At 37.0% G+C, this 21,541-nt stretch overlaps 1 protein-coding gene across 37 annotated transcripts in view; it reads right to left on the bottom strand.

Moving 5' to 3' along the window:
• The window catches only part of PLEKHA5 (pleckstrin homology domain containing A5), a 192,828-nt gene that overhangs the window by 95,331 nt on the left and 75,956 nt on the right, over positions 1-21,541 (bottom strand). For all 37 annotated transcript variants that reach the window (XR_006353167.1, XR_006353166.1, XM_043965267.1 and 34 more), the window contains one exon: positions 8,431-8,551. Coding sequence is in view for 35 of the 37 variants with exons in the window: in XM_043965267.1 (XP_043821202.1) it covers positions 8,431-8,551 (121 nt within the window). In the remaining 2 variants the exon portion in view is untranslated. The remainder of the gene's footprint in view (positions 1-8,430; positions 8,552-21,541) is intronic.

Here is a 21,541-nt window from a genome sequence, read left to right on the forward strand (position 1 = left end):
ACTAACAGGGGAGTGGGTCGCAACAGTTGAACTCAACTTCGGGCATGAAAGAATGTCTGGGTAAAGGCTCAAGAAGGAAAAAGAACAGTGTACAAAACTGGAAGGGTAGCTGGAGACAGGCCGTGAAGAGCTTCAAATGCCAAGCCAAGGAATAAGTAGCCAATAATATGACAAAAAAAGAAAATAATAAATGTTGGAGAAGCTGTGAAAAATGCATTGTTGGTGGAGCTGTGAACTGATCCAACCATTCTGGAGAGCAATTTGGAACTATGCCCAAAGGGCTATAAAGCTGTGCATAACCCTTTGACTCAGCAATACCACTATTAGGTCTTTTTCCCAAAGAGATCATAAAAAAGGGAAAAAGACCCACATGTACAAAAATGTTTATAGCTGCTCTTTTTGTGGTGGCAAGGAATTAGAAATTGAGGAGATGCCCATCAACGGGAATGGCTGAACAAGTTGTGGTACATGAATGTAATAGAAAACTATTGTGCTGTAAGAAATGATGAGTAGACAGATTTCAGAGAAACCTGGAAGGACTTACATGAACTGATGCTGAGTGAGATGAGCAGAACCAGGAGAACACTATACACGGTATCAACAACATTGTGTGTTGATCAACTGTGATAGACTTGACTCTTCTCAGCAATACAATGGTTCAAGACAGTTCCAAAGGACTCATGATGGAAAATGCTCTCCAAATTCAGAAAAAACCCCACTCTGGAATCTAGATGCAGATTGAACCATACTATTTCCATTTTATTTTGTTTTTCTTTTTTGAGGTTTTTCCTTTTTGCTCTGATTCTTCTTTCACAGCATGACTAATGTAGAAATATGTTTAATGTGATTATACATATATAATCTATATCAGATTATTTGCTGTCTTGGGGAGGGAGGGGGAAAAATTTGAAACTAGAAATCTTATAAAAACAAATGTTGAAAACTATCTCTACATGTACCTGGAAAATAATAAAATACTTTTATGGAATAGGTAGCCAATTAAAATGATTACAGAAGGGGGGCAGCTAGGTGGCACAGTGGATAAAGCACTGGCCCTGAATTCAGGAGGACCTGAGTTCAAAGCCAGCCTCAGACACTTGACACTTACTAGCTGTGTGACCCTGGGCAAGTCACTTAACCCCCATTGCCCTGCAAAAAATAAAATAAAATAAAATAAAATAAAATGATCACAGAAGGGAATGTCATAGTCAGATCTGTGCTTTTAAGAAGGTGATTTTGATAGCCGTGTGGAAGATGATGAGAATGAGAGAATGAAGAGAGAATGACAGACTAATATTAAGGAGACCAATTAGGAGGTTTTTGTAATTGCCCGAGTGAGATGAGATGATGGCCTAGATTAAGACAGTGGTCTCACAAAAGTTAAGAAGGGGACATATACGTGAGGTTGTGGGGGGTAGAATTGACAAGATGTTGAACATAACTGCATATGGAGGAGAGGAAGTGGCAAACCTGGATTACTAAGAAGTCTGCATCAAGTCTAAGAACACAAGTACATGATGAATTGTTTTAAACATATTAAATTAGATATGTATGTAAATAGTGCTTAAAGGTTTGCAGAGTCCTTTACAAATATCCCACTTTGTCCTCCCAACAAGCCCAGAAGGTTAGTGCTAGGTTGGATTAAGGGATACAGGACAGATATTTCCTCATTTTCCTACCCGGCTAGATTCATTTTGGACTTGTTTCTTTTACTTTTTCACCATGTCCTCCTAAACAAAGTATCTCCCCACCTCAACCTCTTTTCCTTTGTCTTGTGTGTTGTCTTACCCCATTAGACTGTATATAAGCTTTTTGAGGGTGGGGACTATCTTTCTTTTTCCATTTCTACCCTCAGTTCTTAGAGTGCCCAGCACATAGTAGGTGCTTAATAAGTATTTAGTGAATTGAACTGCTATTACCTGTGAAATTTACAGATGAGGAAAACTGATTCAGGCAAAAAGGTTAACTAACTTGCCCTGGGTCTACATAGCTAGCATGTCAATGAGGATGGATTTCAACCTCTTGACTCCAGGTCTAGCATTCTATCCACTGTGCCATTCACTTGCCTTGCACCACCTTAGGTGCATAGGCAATGTTCAGGTAATAGTTGGTAAAGCAGGACTGGTATTCTACTTCTCAGGAGAGAGATAATAGCTACAGATCTGGGAATCATCTGCATAAAAATGATGACTGAGTTTCTATCTGAGAGCAGATAATATCACTGAGCACATTGATATGGAAAAGGGCTCAGGACTTAGCCTTGGGGCACATTCACACAACAGTGGATGGTGGCCTGGCAAAGGAAACTGAGTCAATGAAGATGAATATCTTCTTTCTAAATTATTATCTTAGAGGACCAGGCGACACTACCCAAGATCACAATGGCAGCATTTGTCAAAGGGAGATAGATGAACTCAGATCTCCCTGGCTCCATTCCCTACACCATTTCTTCTCTATAGGTTACATATTCATACAAATAAGATCCATATACAACAGATGCAAGTAACCACCGATAGAAAGGCACAGGATGCAAATCAAATAGGAGACCAGAGTGTTTGAGGGGACTACAATGTATATTATTACATTTCCAAATAAAAGAAGAAAAGAGGAAGACTGAGCTTCCTGAAAAATTGGGAAGACTAATATGAGGGATAGGAATTAATTGTAACAAGCCCCCAGGACTGGTGATAGACAAGGAAAGAGTGAATCCTAAAGAAGAATTAGTTGAGTGGTAGAAGCAGAAGAGAGTATGGAAGTGGCAATGAGAAACAAGGAGTGTGCTTATTCCTGCAGTAGATGAACAATGAAGTGGGCCTAGATTTTAACAGTAAAAAGAAAGGGAAACTGAACAAAGATTTTAGTAACTTCAAGCTTCACTTTGCCATGGAAAAATATTTAATTTGTTTCTATTGCTATATTTATTTTTAAATTTAATTATTTTTTAGTGAGGCAATTGGGGTTAAGTGACTTGCCCAGGGTCACACAGCTAGTAAGTGTTAAGTGTCTGAGGCCGGATTTGAACTCAGGTACTCCTGACTCCAGGGCCGGTGCTCTATCCACTATACCACCTAGCTGCCCCTCTATTGCTATATTTAGTTTTTACAACATTATCTACTTTTTCCAATGTATCCCCACCCCAGTGCAACACCCAAAAAGCCATCCCCTATGAAAAACAAAAGAAAACCCAGTTAAGCAACAAGAAAAAAAATAGGAAGAATAGCTAGAGTAGATCAAGTATATACAAAAGAGGTCTATGCTGGGATGTGGAGTGAAAAGCACATATTTTTAAAAGGCAATTGAGAAAATATTGACATGTCTACTTTTCCATCTTGATAACAATTTTATGACAATAACCTATAAATGTATTCAAGGCATCACTGAAAAAGATATGAGAAGGCTACAGAAAAGCTTTTGCAAACAATATTCTACAGGAGAAGGCAGTATGGCACTGTACAGGGAGAACTGGGCTTGCAGTTAAGTAACAAAAACAAGCCCAACAAAACAGTCAAACGATATACGCGGTGTTCTGCACTCAGTCACCCATCTATGTAAAGAAAAGGTAGAGTGAAAGCTAAATTTTTTGAAAACGCCAACATTCTTCCAGCGGTTCTGTACGGCTACCAAGAATAGAATACTGCATCCTCCAAAGAATTAGAGTTTCAGGTCAACCACAGGGTAATGGAGACATGTACGCTATGCCTGAATAGACTAGAGCACATTTCTAACAAAGAACGGATATGAGAAGCAGTATAAAGCATGTCACCAGAGAAAGGGACCCTGAAAGAGGAGAGCAAAAGCAAATGATCATTGATGGATAGCCCATATGCTACTGACTTTAAAAGATCAACAGAAAAACAGAAATGTCCCAACTGCGTTGGATGGACCCTTGTAAAGGATTTATGGTAGGATATGAAGGCAACCAACTCAATCATGTCTTCTCATCCTGTAGAACTCAGTTAAACCACTAGAGGGAGCACCTATATCAGAAGTCATAGATCCATTTAAATACTGAAGTAATGGCAGTCAGATTATATTTTAACTACAAGATGTTTTTCTACCCACCATTAAAACAAATGAAGATTTAAATAATATAGAGTACCAAATCAAGCTTTAAGGAAAAATGGATGACTGTGCTCTTAGCTCTGTATCAAATGAAAATATCTTTCATACAAAAATATTATAAAAATTCAGAATCAGCATAATTAGCTAGTATTACAGTTAGAAATTTTGAAGACCATACAACAATCAAAACAGTGCTGAGGAGATCTTCTTTAAAGTCATCTAGCCTTTCTCAACTTTGGTAGAAAAGGGAACTTTAATCACCTCAGATATATGGTATTTATTGGTGCTTAAAAATCTAGTTAAAGATATGACACAACCCCATTTAATAATATTACTTTTACACTAGTTTATTTCAAGATTTATACTGTCAACTAGCAATAAACTTTAACATGTTAGCAAAGCTATTTATTCATTAAGATAATCTTAGAACTCACTTATGCTTCACTAGCATTTTCTTAAAATATAAACTTCATTAATAAGGATGATCAATTTGGAACATGGTTAAAGTCTGTTATATAACAGAAGTAGAAACTATTTTTCTATACTTTTAAAAATTCTTTGGATTAATTACTAGCAATGCGCAAAGTTCATCCCTTACATATAAAATTCTCAAAACATTTTTTATTATCTTTTCTATAGCATGTTCTCTGTGCCTAATCCAGTTCCTATGGGAGTTTTTTATTCAACTTTAAAGACCCACAAATGCTCAGGAAAGGTCTTGGGTTCCTTCAATATTCCTAAATTCTTCTATTACACACTTCGAAAGCCAACCGACAATTTTAGAAGTTATTAAATGGGGGCAGCTAGGTGGCGCAGTGGATAGAGAACAGGCCCTAGAATCAGGAAGGAGGACCTGAATTCAAATCCGGCCTCAGACACTTAACACTTACTAGCTGTGTGATCCTGGGCAAGTCACTTAACCCCAATTGCCTCACACACACACACAAAAGTTATTAAATGAAAACTAATTTTGTGTCAACTTTTTAAGAGTTGGAAAGGATATCTTAAGGATATCAATTGAAAAACAATATACATTTTAATTTAAAGTTCCAAATCCTAGATATTAATAGCTCTTTAATGAGGACGGTGAAGTAACCTGAGATTACAAAATGCTCATTTTTCAGACCCACTACTTTTTTCATGAATTTAGTCCTTCTGCTCCCTAACATGCCAAAATACCACTTCCCACACACAAGAAGAATAATCATCACCACAGTAGAGTAATGAAGGGCACAGATATGACAAGAACTCAATGCAGTAATATTTTATCTTTTCACTAAAGACAACATAAACTTTAAAAACTGAAATGGGGACATAAAGTTATCTACTAAAAACTTCCCATTTCATGTACATTTTCCCTTCCTTTTCCTTCTCCAAGTCCTGCTTCAGTTTCTTGAATACCTGTTCCATTTTTTCATTTACTGTCGTCTTTCTGCGTGCTCTCTCACACTGATTATATAATTAATGTGGTATAAGTGGCCTTCCTATGAAAATATATTGGCCCTGCAGTTATAGCTTTGATAAGTTTTCTGTATATTATTTGGCTGTGAATGACTGGGAGGATTATTTCCTTTGGTGAATCTCTCCCTCAAATACAAAAAACCCCAGAAAAGATGTCAAGATTTCTATAATACTCTTCACCGATGACAAAGATGAATACCACAAAGCCCCATGTGCTGTGTAAGGGAATAGAAATGAAATATAAGAAAACAAAAATGGGAAGAATAGCTGGAGTAGCTCAAGTATATATGGAAGAGGTCTATGTTGGGATGTGGAGTGAAAAGTACATATTTTTAAAAGGCAATTGAGAAAATATTGACTATAAGGTCATGTCTACTTTTCCATCTTGATAACAATTTTATGACAATAACCTATAAATGTATTCAAGGCATCACTGAAAAAGATATGAGAAGGCTACAGAAAAGCTTTTGCAAACAATATTCTACAGGAGAAGGCAGTATGGCATTGTACAAAGAAAACTGGGCTTGCAATCAGGAAGACTTGGTTTCAAATCCTACGTTTTGACACCTAGTAAGCTGTGGAACCCTAAGCAAGTATCTATTTTAAATATCTAAATAAATTGCTTTATCTGTTTTGGTGAAGGGAGCTCTTGATGATGATGATATTATAAATCTTTTGTATATTCCTTTATTCTCCAGAACACAACTGAGAACTGTCTAAGAATACAAGCTGCTATTGTGCTTGTTTAGCATATATCAAAGGACAGACATTTGATTTAGTAGAGCAAAATATTCCTTTGCAAGCTCTCCTCCCATGCATTATGTCAATATCATACTAGTCTCCATGAATGATGTAATAACAGAGATAACTATTTGATGATCCTCTGATTACTGAAATCATGCAAGGCACAAAACAGGGAGATATATATTTGCCAAAGGTGTTTGTTTCTTATACTAAAGCTTTCTCTAGGATAAAATTGTCAAACTCGAAGCCCCAAAACTTCGCAGCGAGGCCCTAACCAGAGTAACATGTAATTGGGAAATATTTGATAAAACAAATAAAAATATAATGCGACAGAGTTATTATAAATTTGTGATTTTCTAAGCCCATATGTAGCCCACAGGAAACCATTTCTATTTGAGTTTGACACCACTGCTCTAGAGAACTGTGCTGATTGTATCAAGTCTTCCAACTCTGTAGCCTCTGAAATGAGATCCATACTCACTCAACAGAATTCAACCTAAAAACAGTGGATGAAAAATGTTTCTTGTCCAGACTATGATAGGCAGCTGGATGGACAACTTACAGAGTCGGTCATCCATTAGTACACATAACTTGGAAAGGCATTTTGGAGACACAATGAATTGGCTCCAAAACTTAACTGCAAGAGGAAAGTGAAATTGGACTGCACTTGGGAAAATATATAGTGCCTTCAGTGATCTCAAACTTCTTCCTGAAACAAGAGGCTCATGGTTTTTTGGTTTTTTTTGTGTTTTTTTTAGTGAGGCAATTGGGGTTAAGTGACTTGCCCAGGGTCACACAGCTAGTAAGTGTTAAGTGTCTGAGGCCAGATTTGAACTCAGGTACTCCTGAATCCAGGGCTGGTGCTCTATCCACTGTGCCATCTAGCTGCCCTGAGGCTCATGTTTTTAAAATCAATGCTCTTCACTTTCAGCAGTATGGATTCTTTGAAGAATTACAATCGAAGGTCATTCAAAGGGCAACAGAGACACAATGTGGGTATGGGTCATTGGCAACTTAGTACCAACAAAGAACGGGTTAGGAAAAGACAAATAAAGAACATCATTGGAGAGATCTATGACCAGAAAAGGACATGGGTGCATCATTTATACAATCTGAGGCATAAGTTGATCAAGAGCTCCTCTGTTACAGGCAAAACGGTGTCAAAGAAATTATAGAACAACTTCTAGCACACTGGGTGGACCCTTTGCAAGGAAATTATGGGAAGACATGGACCAGTCACACAAGATAAGAAGGTTAGACAATTGTCATTAGATGCAGAGGAGGGAGTACCCAAATAAGTGGGATTAAAGATGCACTGAAGCACCATTAAAACAATTTTTTTTACTTATTAAAAACATGAAACAATTCCTAACTTTTGATAGGTAGGATACCTACACAATCAATACTGTTTTCTACATGTAAGTATTTGGAAAGGTGGAAGAAACCTTAGATGTCATTTGGTCAAATCCCTCATTTGACAGTTGTAGAAATAGAATTTAAATGACTATGCCAGGGTCACATTGCTAGTCAGTGGCAGAAACAGAACTAAAAACCACATCGCTTGACTTTCACTTCAGTACTCTTTCCATTAGACCATGCTGAAAATGATGGATTAAATTTCTGTTACTGACCATTGTTTTTAAAAGAATGACAAAAGGCAGCAGTTTTAATGTTTTCATTTAACTAGATTATAATAAATAAATTACACTGCTTTTAAGCATAAGTTAGTCATCTCTCATTCAGTAATAAGAATTCTATGATACAGATTACAGGTTAGTCAGAGAAAAAACTATAGAAATACAGTTAGTCTAATTTATCTATTCTAAAAATCAACTAATTTCATTTTTTTACATTAAAAACAACTTAATTCCTAGATTCCAATTAGAAACTGTAACAACAAGACTTTAAACAGATTCATATGCATACAAAGTCACATAAAAACTCACAGGTATCTATCAGGACATTACAAAAGAAATTCAAATCATGGTATCAAATTATAATCATGCATCATATCTCAGTTTCTTGTTTTCTTCAAGTGTTCATAGGCACTATTTAATTTTGAATTCTAATTATTATTAATGTGATATTTCTAGGCATATAAAAATATATTTTGAACCAATAATGAGCTTTGCTAACCAATAATTAACAGAAAGTATAACTTACTCTGCCCACAGGGCTCACTGGATGCACTGCATAATCTGAAGTCAAATTATAGTTAGCAGCTTCATTTATCATGCTTATGGGTCGTTCCTTCTTTTCTTCTGAGGTCATAGTTGTAGTGGTCCTGAAAATAAAATATGCCAAAGTACTAGAACTTGTTGTGTATGGAGATAACTTGTTAAAGAAAGCTTCCTAGTTGTGGCAATATGGCCTAGTTTTTCAAACTTTTGAGGCACTGGCTATTGTGCTCTTAAGATTTAATTATCCCCACCTAGCTCAATGCATTTTTATTTAAATGACCATATCACATTCTATAAAGATTGATTCAATTCTTGATTTGAGAACTGTGTACCCTCTACTTCCAAGATCATTTGTAAACTGAGGCTTGGCAGTACCACTTTTCTCAGTAAGTAGGCCATGTGTGACATCTGAGACTCAAAAATAGTTATTAGATATAATTTAAACTAATGAAAGATGAAATACAGCTTGTCTGAAAAATATCATTATATCAGTTCACAAGAAGATGGCCTTCTCTGAGGTCTCTTACTAAGCAACCACAGTCTCCTTTCCCTTTTCTCTGTTCTCTTTTTAGTTCTCCTTTTCTATAATTTGCTTCTTATTTCTCATGCCAAGTCTTCCCACACTGTTAAGCAGAAACAGCCTTCTACGTAACATTTTTCATTTTCAATGCCATAACTAAAGATTATTGATCCAAGGCATGCTTTGTCTGATGACTCTAAATTGCATGACCCTCCTCCTCCCTATACTCTTTCCTTGATGCAGAAGCATCTTTTAATCTCAACTGAATGCTTCCAAAGTAGGAGATTTGGATTAATGATAGCAGATAGCTCATAAGGAAATCAGATGACATATGAGGAAGTAAAAACCTTACGAACAATACTAACCATATTTCAAATTGAAATCAGCCTGAAAGGTTACACACAAAATAAATACATAATATGTTGAAACACACGTCACTTTGGAAATTATTTTATACATTTAAATAAGACTAGGAAAAGCCTTAGTAATAACGATCATAGATCCAAATTTTATCATGACATTTACTTAGCTGGAAAAGTTGAGACACAGGAAACAAGGGGAAAAGTGCCCCCCCCCCCAACCCCGCAAACTGCCAAAATAGTTATCTCAGTTTCTATGTACTAAAGTTTTTTCACTTTATTCAAAGGAAAGTCCCTCAGAAACATATTCGGAAAATGTTTATTCTTGATTATAGACACAGTTGTGACAAGCTACGTTATTTGGTTTGCCAGCCCACAGCAGATGAGGAGTAGCAAATTAGAAGTAGATGGGAGTTACTGTTAGTAACAGGTACAGTGACAGCAGAAACCGAAAAAGTTACATCCCTGGATATTAAAAGAATCCGAAGATGAGATTGATGAACCACTCACTGTCAGTGATTCTTGAAAGATAAAATGAACAAGCTGTCACAGGATTAGAGATGGAAACAAGTCCATGTTTAAAAAAAAAAAAAAGGAAAGAGGAATCTGCAAACTAGAAGCCTATGAACTTGATTTTGACTACCGGCAAAATGCTAGACTATATTATTTTTAAAAAGTTACTGAACATGGAATATCTAGAAATTTTTTTTAAGGCAATTGGGGTTAAGTGACTTGCGCAGGGTCACACACCTAGTAAGTGTCAAGTGTCTGAGGCCAGATTTGAACTCAGGTACTCCTGAATCCAGGGCCAGTGCTCTATTCACTGTGGCACCAAGCTGCCCCCTGAACATGGATTATCTAGAAAAAGATCGTTGAGTTAGCATAGCTTCATTAAAAGTAGGTCATGCCAGGGGACAGCTAGGTGGCTCAGTGGATAGAGCACCGGCCCTGGATTCAGGAGTACCTGAGTTCAAATCCGGCCTCAGACACTTAACACTTACTAGCTGTGTGACCCTGGGCAAGTCACTTAACCCCAATTGCCTCACTTAAAAAAAAAAAAAAGTAGGTCATGCCAGACTTTTATTTTCTTTGTTTTTAGGGTTACTAAACTGATAGCACAAGAGAATACAGTCAGTATGATTTACTTAAATTTTAGCCATGTATTTAATAAAGTCTTTCATCCTATTGTTGTGGAAAAGATAGAGAGAAATGGGCTAACTAAAATTACAATTGGAGGGATTTTGAACAAACTGACTCACTAGATACAAAGAATGGTTTGATGACAATTTGAAAAGATGGCCCAGATACTTGTGTTTGCCCATATGCTGTTCAACATTTTCATCTATGATTTAAATAAAGGCTCAAATGATATATGGTTAACAAATTGAAAGATGGTCAGGTTTTAAAACTACCTAAGTGAGCTAAATGTTTTGGATCAAATCTAATGTGTTGTACTATAAGATAAATTTAAAGTCATACTTGGGACCAGAAAATCAACTTTCCAAGTACAAAATAACCACTTTAGGTAGGCTGTGTGCTCAATGATTCAATAGAGTGAGATGACACCCAAGAAAGCCGATGCGATGTTATACTATATTAAAAAGGGCAAAATATCAGGGACTTGGGAGATGAGAGACATAAAGTCCTTTGCTTTGGTCAGACTGCATTTGGAGCACTGTGTTTAAATCTGAGTGTCACATTTTAGGAAGGACACTGATAAACAATGGACAATCAAGGCCCCATCATTGAAAGACTTTAATAATGAAAGGTTGATGACCACTCCTTGAGTGTGGTGTTGGGAGGATTCTTGTCCCATGTTTTAGACTCAATCTAGCACTAGGACTAGATGTGCCTTTCTGTCCCCTTCAATTCAAATGATAAAATTCTGACATAAGAAAATAAACAAAACTCTATTAAATAAAAGATTAAAAAAAAAAGACATTGTGGGGCTCTGCATACCATGAAGGTATTGCATATTACACCAAATGTTGATCACAGATGTCTAAAAAGCTGACCAATGAAATATAAACATAAATAAAATTATTTTAAATGCATTCTATAAGATAAGAAGGGGTTATCCATTTTAGAAAAACAAGTTTTGTTAAAATGTTTTTTAAACGGGGGGCAGCTAGGTGGCGCAGTGGATAAATCACTGGCCCTGGATTCAGGAAGACCCGAGTTCAAATCCAGCCTCAGAAACTTGACACTTATTAGCTGTGTGACCCTGGGCAAGTCACTTAACCCCCATTGCCCCACCAAAAAAAGTAAAAAAATAAAGGTCTTTATCAAGAAAAAAAATTGTTTTTAAAAAAAATCTGGAGGCTTTTATAGGATCACAGATTTAGAGTTGGGAGGGACTTGAACCATTACCCAGTACGACATCTTCACATTTTATAAATCTAGGAAATGATGGTCAGGGAAGACAAGGAACTTTCCCAAGATTACACAGGTGGTAAATGACAGAGCTAGGAAATGAATAGCTAGTTCACTAATTCTAATTCAACGTTCTTTGCATTACATCAAGATGAAGAGTAAGCTTCATGTACACAGAAAACTCATTTATATGGACTAGTTCATTCCTTAAAAAAACAAAACAAAACAAAGAAAAAAACCAACCCCGAACAAACAACATATTTCCTGGGACATATAAATGGCCCAAATTCATACTTAGGTCAGCTGTCATCCTGAAACTGATGACAATCCTATGACTTTGGGGGGAAAAAAAAGTTTGTTATTTGTAACAAAATTTCTTATTGTCCAGAATGTAGATTTCAAAATGACCAACAAATATTAAATAAAGCACCTATTCCATACTAGTACTGTTTTACTTCAGATAAAATATTGAGAGGCAGCAGCTGAGATACTATTCCAAAGAATAATACCAACCTCTTTCACAGACAATAACTTCTTTTTAGTAAAGTTTAAAAGTGTGTGATGGGCAACAGTGTTATAAGTAATTAATAAGGCAATTGCTCCACTGAATAATGAGAGAAGGAGGAACTGTGGGTAAGTAATTAAAGAAAAAGAGAAAAATTAGGTAGAGCAAAACATGTAAGGTTAGAAAATGAATGTATAAAATCGAATCAATTAAAGTACTAAAGATAAGTATGAAACAAAGGGGGAAAAGGCAACTCAGTTCACTTTTTACCTCTATATTAAAAGTAAACTTTTTTCATCATATTTTATGGAGCTTAATACATTTGCTTAACAATTCCATTCACAGAACCCTAGAGTTGTAGGTGATATCAAGTAAGGGCCATCTGGTTCAACCTTAAAGAAGACTCTACAATATATCTGAAAAAGTAGTCAGCATTTGCTTGAAGACTTCCAGTGAGGAAACCGCTGCTTCCCAAGGCAGCCCTTTCCACTTTTCCATAGCTCTTAACTATTATAAAGTTATATCAGGCCAAAGCTTGTCTCTTTGTAATTTAACTTCTAGATTTCATTTCCAATTTTTCCTCTGGGCCCAAAAAGAACAAAATTCTAATCCCTCTTCTATGTGATAAGCCTTAGTATGTACTTAACAGTAGATATATTGCCCACCTCTATCCCTAAGTCTATTCCCCAGGCTAAATGGTGCGAGAGCCTCTTCAACTAATCTTCATAGAGAATCATGACAAAGGATTCTTAAAATTCTGGGTGCTCTCCATCTTATATCATTGCTTTTTCCTAGAATGTAGGCCCTGAAACTGAACAGGGAAGGGCACGGCAAGACCCTCCCCTGTGCTGGACATTATTTTTCACTTGAGATCACTTACTTCCTCAATTTCTATTTGTGAAATTGGTTTTCTAAACCCAACATAAGCCATTTATGCCTCTTAAATTTTATCTTCTTAGATCTTATTTTATCTTATTAGATATGTCCCAATTCCACGGTCTGTCAAGATCCTTGTGGACCCTGACTCTGTCACACAGTTAGTTACCCAAAGCTTCATGCCATTTGAAAATTTGAGAAGTATGCTATATGCAAATCATTAATAAAAAGGTTAATAACAACACCTCCTTTGGAGAACTTCTACGCTAACCATTAATCACTACTCTTAGGGTCTTGAACTTTAACTAATCTTTAAAAAAAAAATTTTTTTTTAAACTTTAACTAATCTTGAATTAACTCTATATCTTTTCTACAAGACTATTTAGCAAGAGCTTTGCTTGTTTAAAGATTCCTAAGAATATGCCCCAAAGAGGTAAAAGTAGTACTTTTTGTTGCAGCCAAAAGCAAACACAATACATACATACACAAAAGTGGGAAGCAGGGCATAGATAGATAACCAACCTCGAAACAACATACATAAAGGAGAGTAGGGTAACATCTACCTCCTTTGGGAAGAAAGGTATATATTATGGTAGGAGAATGTTGCACACAGTGCCATGAGAATCTTTTCGGTCAGTTTGGTTTTAACCTTTTTTTTTTTTTTTGTCTCCAGGGAAGATTCAATGCAAGTAGGGATGGGAAGCGTTATACCGGGAAATGATGTATGTGAAAACAAAAGGCATCAATATAACTTATAAATAATAGAAGCAATTTTAGGTAAACAAAGTCAACCCTATCAAAAAAAGGAAATAAAAGCTGGTTCTGTATGACCTTTTCATGCATCTATTGGCCATTACTTTGTTTTCTACATTTCCACTATCATAATCCTGTTAATATATTCTAGATACTTTTCAAAGATCCAAATCAAGCTCACTGGATTATGGTCTAAACTGTTTATTTGCTTCCCTTTTGAAAACTGGGAAGTTATCTCTTTTCCAATCCTGTGGCACCTCTCCTGTTCTTCATGATCTTTCTTTTTTTTTTTTTTTTGCGGGGCAATGAGGGGTAAGTGACTTGCCCAGGGTCACACAGCTAATAAGTGTCAAGTGTCTGAGGCTGGATTTGAACTCAGGTCCTCCTGAATCCAGGGCCGGTGCTTTATCCACTGCGCCACCTAGCTGCCCCTGTTTGTCTATATTTTAAACCAAAGACTGAAAAGAAATCTCAAATATCATCTTCTTAACCAGCTGGTCATTTCCAAAATTTGCTTTTCTTTTCAGAATCTCTTTCTTTTTCACTGTTACAAGTGATTAAAAGACCACATATATGCCTAAGATCTTCAATTTCCCATTTGATTCTGCTAGAAGTATAATTTGTGTCCACACAAATCATCAGATTTAGCTATAATCATTTGATAAGATTTGATAAATATATGCTTCCTACTTTGTGTCCTCCTCCCAGAAATGGGAGGCTCCTCAAGTTGATTGGCTGGTAGCTTTGACAGACAGTACACATGAGCAAATGTCACTTCCTGACGCCAAGGAACTGACCACATGGCTTGCCCTCAGATGCCTTCTCCTCATGGCAGAGCTTTCCTACAGTAGCTCTCCAGCAGGTGGCATCATTCCAATTGTTATACACTTCTCAGCAGAGCAAGTTTTCTCCACTTAAGGAAAGTCTCAGTGTTTTGTTTTGTTTGGTGGTGGTGGTTGTTCTAATTGTTTAATAGTCCTTCCCTTTCTTCTTTCTGTGACATTCTTGCACTCTTTCATTTGTCCTATCATGTGGTCAAGCTATCATCCAAAGACCTAGAAAAAGCTCTTTATATTCGTCTTCGCTTACTTTCTTCTTGCTTGTATTTTAACCTCTCAGAGTTCGGCTTCATTTATTGTTACTGAACTGCTCTTCGCAAGTTATCAAGCATCTCATAATTGCCAAATCTGATGGGCTTTCCCAAGTCCTCCAACTCCTTTATCTCTCTGTGGGATTTGCCAGACATTGTTCTCTCATTTTCCTCTTATCACTTTTCAGTCTCTTACCCTTTAAGTATCCTTAGGTTTCTTGCTCCTCTTCTCTTTTCTCCCTATATCATATCTCTTGGCAAAAGAATACACTATGTAAGTTCCTCCAAGGCAGGGACTTTCTTTCCATTTTACTTTCTCTGATGAGGGCATGCCATGCTGAGCGATCCTGTATCAGTGTCTTCCATGTCATGCAATCAGTTCCAAGTTCTCGAGAACTTGAGAGTGTCCTGATATCACTTTTTCTGATCACCATGTGAGTGCTTGCCTTCTGTGAGTTCTCCATATAATAGTCTTTCAGGCAAGCATACATTTGGCACTCAAACAATGTAGCCAGCCCATTAGAGTTGTGCTCTCTACAGTAGAGTTTGAATGCTTGGCAGTTTAGCTCAAGAGAGGACCTCACTGTTTGGTATGTTATGCTGCAAAGTGATCTTTAGACTCTTCCTAAGGTAAGTCAAATGGAAATGATTCTGTTTCCTGGCATGGTATTGGTATACTGTCCAGGTTTCACAGGCATACAACAATGAGGTCAGCACAATGGCTCTGTAGACTATCAGTTTGGTAGTCAGTTTAGTACCTCTTCTCTCCCACACTTTACTTTGGAGACTCCCAAATGCTGAGCTAGCTCTGGCAATATGAGCATTAACCTCATTATCAATGTGTACATCCCTGGAAAGTATACTGCGCCAAAGTAAGTGAACTTATCCACAGTATTCAAAACTTCTCCATTTGCTGTAACTGATGGTTCCATGTATGGATGGTGTGGTGCTGGCTGATGGAGCTACCTGTGTTTTCTTAGCATTAACTGTTAGGTCAAAATGATCAGACGCAGCAGAGAATTGGTCCATACTTTGTTGCATCTCACCTTCAGAGGTTGCACTGAGTGCACAATCATCTGCAAACAAAAAATCAAGCACAAACACTCCCTCTCCTTTAGTCTTGGCTTGTAGCCTTTTCAAGTTAAAGAATTTACCATCAGTGCGGTAGCTGACCTGGATGCCATGTTTATTTTCACTGAAGGTGTTTGACAACATGGCTGAAAACATCATTCTAAAAAGCATGGAAACAAGTGCACAACCTTGTTTAGCTCCATTCGTGACTGGGAAAGTGCTAAAGCACTGTCTATCATCCAGAACCCAGGCAAACATGCCGTCATGAAACTGACATACAACACTGATGAACTTCTCCAGGCAACCAAATTTTGACATAATTTTCCATAAGCCCTCACAACTGACAGTATCAAAGGCCCTGGTCAGGTCTATGAATGTTCCATAAAGACCTGTTCTGCTCCTGACATTTCTCCTGGAGTTGTCAGGCAGCAAATACCATATCAACCATTCCATGACCCTTTTTGAAACCACACTGGCTCTCAGGTAGATGACCACCTTCTAGGTGAAGTATCGGCCTATTAAAGAGGATTCTGACAAGAATCTTGCCAGACTAAGAGAGAACCCTCTGTGATTGTCATAGGTCAATCTATTTGCTTTACCTTTATAGAGGTAGACAATGGAGGATCCTCCTGGGGGATAACCTCCTCTTGCCATATAAGCCTAAAGATTTCAGTGAACTTTTGTAAGAGCAAAACCTTGCTCCAACCTTGTAAATCTCTGCTGGAATAGAATCAGCAACAGGCACTTTTCCATAGGAGAGGAGCCTAATGGATTCAAAACCTCTTCTGTTGAAAATCTGTCTAGAGAGGGGTTGATTGTCAACCTGAAGTAAATAGTCAATGGCATCAGCATTGATTGATGATGGTCTGTTGAGAATATTATGGAAATGTTCAGCCCATCTCTTCAGGATCATGGCCTTGTCACTAATCAATGTGGCTTCATCAGTACTGAGTACTTGAGATGCACCATGTTTTTGGCCCATAAATAGCCTTCAGGGCATCATAAAGGCGCTTTGAATTGTTAATATCAGCATAAAACTGAATTTCATCTGCCTTCTTACTGAGCCAAGAATCTTGCATCTCTCTAAGCTTTGCTTATACTTTACTTTTTTTGGGTGGTGGTGGTGGTAATGAAGGTTAAGTGACTTGCCAAGGGTCACACAGCTAGTAAGTGTCAAGTGTCTGACTCAGTTCTTCCTGAATCCAGGGCTAGTGCTTCATTCACTGCACCACCTAGCTGCCCCATGTACTTTACTTTTGATAGAGTTAAATGCTGCCTTCTTAGACACAGATGAACTATCCTGATGGTAAACCCTGTGGAGTTCTTGTCTTTCATTTAGCAGCTTCTGAATTTCCCCATCATTTTTATCAAACTAGTCTTGATGTTTGTGAGTGTTCTGACTCAGGTGAGAAAATGCACTGTACACCAAATCTCTGAAAGCTGTCTACTCCTTTTCTGCTCCACTGCTGCCAACCTTGTGTTGGCTCAATTTTCCCTCCAAGTTAGCAACAAGCGGTTCCTTCTCAGAGAAGTGCTCTCATCTGCAACATTAAGTTTTCTTGTGGTCATATTGCCTTGGGACCACTGCTTTTGTTGTAGGTGAATATTTAGCTTGGAGAGGATAAATCTATGATCAGTCCAGGACTCTGCACTGCACTTTGCCTTTATCACTCTCACATCCTGTCTGTCCTTTCACCTTACATAGTCTATTAAATGCCACTGTTTGCTGTGAGGGGGTATGCACGAAGTTTTATTGTGCTTAGGTAAATGGAAGACAGTGTTGGTGATGAGGTCATGAGATGCACAAGTCTTCAGCACTAAGTGACCACTGCTGTTGCTGTTTCTAATTCCATTCTTCCCAAGGACACCCTGCTGTGTCTGGTAGTCTGAGTCTACTCTAGCATTGAAGTCATTCATAATTATAAGCTTGTCCTCTTTTGGGACATTGATGATAAGGGTCTCCAGGTGTTCATAAAATTTTTCTTTGACCTCATAAGGGTTTGTCATGGTGGGAGCATAGGCACTGATGATGGTGGCATGGAGTTTTCCTGCCAGCAGCAATCACATTGTCATGAGCATTTAATAAATGTTTGCTTGATTGGTGGTATCATTAAATTGCATGGGTTTAATCATTGCTGATACATATAACTCTCATCTTTTGAGCTCCATTAATAATGGCTATCCAGCACGTAATTTTAGAGGTAGATTAGGTGGCAAAGTGGATGGAGTGAGTACTGGGCCACAAATCAGGACCTAAGTTCAAATCTGACCTTAGACACTAGCTGTGTGACCCTGGCAAGTCACTTAGTCACTGTGTCTCATATGCATGGAATGCACTCCTGCCTCACCTCTACCTCTTAGAATGTCTGGCTTCCTTCAAAATTCTGTTCAAGTTCTGAGCAGGAGTTTAGTAACCAGTAGTTCCTAAATATGATTAATATGGTCATGAGAATGTTTAGTGATAGAATAAATAACACTCCTACAAAAGGCCTTTCTAGACCCCCAGCTGTCTCCCATACAATTACCTTGTATTTATTTGCATGTACTTGGGTGAAGGGGTTACCTACCCTGATGGTACGCAAGCTACTTGTAAGCCAGGATTAGTTCACTTGTTTATGTCTTTGTATCCTGGGAGCCTACAGTAGCACCTAGCACGTTAATCAGTTAACACTGACTGCCTCTAGGTAGGGTTTCTTCACCATTTTTTGTGTCATGGATCCCTCTGGTAGTCTGGTAAAGCCTACAAATCCCTTAATGCATAAAAGAAAATATATCAGCATAAAACACCATCATCAAAATATGAAAATTTCCATTTAAATCTTTTCATAAACAACATGCAGATTAACAGGTTCCAAGTTAAGAATCCCTTATTTTAGAACCTCTTTAGCACCTCAAGAACTTGACAAACATCCCAAATTTCCTTTCCTTCCTCTTACTAATAATCTTAGCCTGTCTGTTTTTCTAATTTGTTTTACCAACTACTTTCTCATTCTCCTTTAGTTCTTGTTTCTCTTTACCCCTCTTTTCAGTCCTTTCCCTTTTACTCTAATAACCAAGGTCTTTCAGCTGGATATCTTCTCCATCCTTTGGCTAGAGTTCTTTCTCCTCGAGATGTCTCCAATTTGTTCTCCTGAAAAATCAAACTTTTGCCTTCTTTGCAATTCCAAAGTCCTCTGAGGCTGAGGTGTCAAACACAGCAGCAACATTCCTGACTGCTACCCAAAGTAGCTTATAATGTAATTGGAGGGGGCAGCTAGGTGATGAAGTGGATAAAGCATTGGCCCTGGATTCAGGAGGACCTGAGTTCAAATGTGACCTCAGACACTTGACACTTAGTAGCTGTGTGACCCTGGGCAAATGACTTAACCCTCATTGCCCCGCCCCCCCATGTAATTGGAATATATTTAACAAAACAAATAAAAAGAAACATAAGAAAAACTAAATCAATATTAAGGATCCACAGAGATCCTTATGTATGGATTGGTGGCCACTGTTTCTATATAAATTTGACATTATTGATCTGAGGCACTTCCAAAATGCCCCCTATTAAATTCAACTCAAACATTTCTTTTTAAGTTGTTAAATAACAAAGGATTAGGCATATATCTGCAAGGTCATGGCTGAGATTTCCTTGAAAGTTGTCTTCAAATCATGAACAACTCCTGTTTGGGTCCAGCTATTCAAAAACATCTCTTCATCTTGTCCACAACAATGTCTAAAGAAACTCCACTAAATGCTTTTGTAAAGTCTAAGTACCCTATTGAACTAATTACAGCAAATTATAATCTTCACTAAATAAGCTATTAGCTTTTTTTTATATTCAGTAAGTTAAAAATACAAAAGAAGATCAGAAGATTAAGAAAAAAACTAGATAATGAAGCATCAGAAACAATCAAACTCAAATAACTCAATGTTTGATAAACCTGAAAACATAAAACATTTGAAGAAAAACCTATTTTCCAAGTACTACTGAGAAAATGGAAAAGTAGTCTGGCAGAAAAGAGGACCACACTAAAATGTACTGTTTGCTAAATATGCTCAAAATCTAGTCACTCCATAACAAATTAGAGGAAAATGGGATTAGGAACTTTTAAATATTATGGCTAGCAGGAAAACTGAGAACCAGGGAAGGGGTAGGGATGCAAAATAATAATAATAATAATAATAATAATAATAATTTTGACTGTATCACATTAAAAATGCTTTCCATGAACAAAATTAAATTCACAAGAATAAGAAGAAAAATCATGATTTCATTAGTATAAACTAATCCCCTCCACCAATTCAGGTTAGCATCTTTTATACAATTTATTATCTTAGAGTTTCCTGGGACATTGAGAAATGAAGTCACCCTTGCTGAGGGTTACAGAACTAGTGTGTGACAGATCTGGGATTTGAACCCACATCTTGAGAATTTTAAATAATGCTTTCCATCATTACATTGCAGTCTCTTTCATTAAAGCAATGATTTTTTTGCCCCAAGGCAAATGTATTTTAACACCCCCCCCCACCAATCCATTTTTAAACCCCCATTAATGTGTTTTAAAAACTGATGCTGACATATATACTCATTTAAAGTAAAATTTATTTAATATTTCTTACTAAAACTTTTGAAGTTACTGCTACTATCAGGCCTTTAGGATAGAAGTCAAGAAATTATGAAATGGAGAAGCCAAGGCTAGGCTGGGACTATGCAGGTCTTTTTTTATGTAATTGTCCATGAAGTCCGATCAAAGCTAGAACACAGGTTTATTGGCTACAAACATGACACTAACAAAACCAAGGAGCAGGAAAAGTGTGATGTTAATAAAATTTTGACATAAACCTTTTTTTGTGCAAAAAGAAAGCGTAACAAAATAGACAATTGGAGTGCTAAAGAAACAATCTCATAATTTCTCTGTTCTTTCTTATTTTGATACTCTTCCTGATCATCACTTTCACGATTTTTTCCCATATAACTTTCTCTCAAATTGATAGTAACACACTGCCACAATTCAGAAGCAGCCCTAGTTTCTCACAATACCTGAAAAGACTGTGTAAGACAAAAGGCAAACTGAATTAGTAATTTCAAAAAGATTTCCATCAAAATACTAATGGAAAGGAACACCACTACTAGGCATATGATAAAAGAAGGTCAAAGACAGCTAAAGTAAGCAGAACCAAGAGAGCAATATACACAATGACCACAATTATGTAAAGGAAAACAACACTAAATAACATCAAAACTCAAATTAATGCAATGATCAATATTGATTCTAGATGAATAATGATGAAACATATGTCCTTTGGCAGATTTATTAGAGGTGGTTACTGTGTTGGTTTGTTTGACTTAATTGTACTTTTTTGTCATAATGGATGGTTCTTATTGCAGAGTACAAGGAAACGACAGGAATGTTTGGAAAAGACATCAATAAAAGTTGGGAAGAAAGAAAACTGAGAAAAAAGTTTTGGTACTCAAGGGGATGAAACTGAACAAGTCACTTTTGCAGAATAATGTACTAAAATCTGAGTTCCTTCCCACTCAAAAATTTACTCTTAATTAAACAA

This window comes from Dromiciops gliroides, chromosome 5, assembly GCF_019393635.1.
Source record: "Dromiciops gliroides isolate mDroGli1 chromosome 5, mDroGli1.pri, whole genome shotgun sequence".
Taxonomy (NCBI): Eukaryota; Metazoa; Chordata; class Mammalia; order Microbiotheria; family Microbiotheriidae; genus Dromiciops; species Dromiciops gliroides.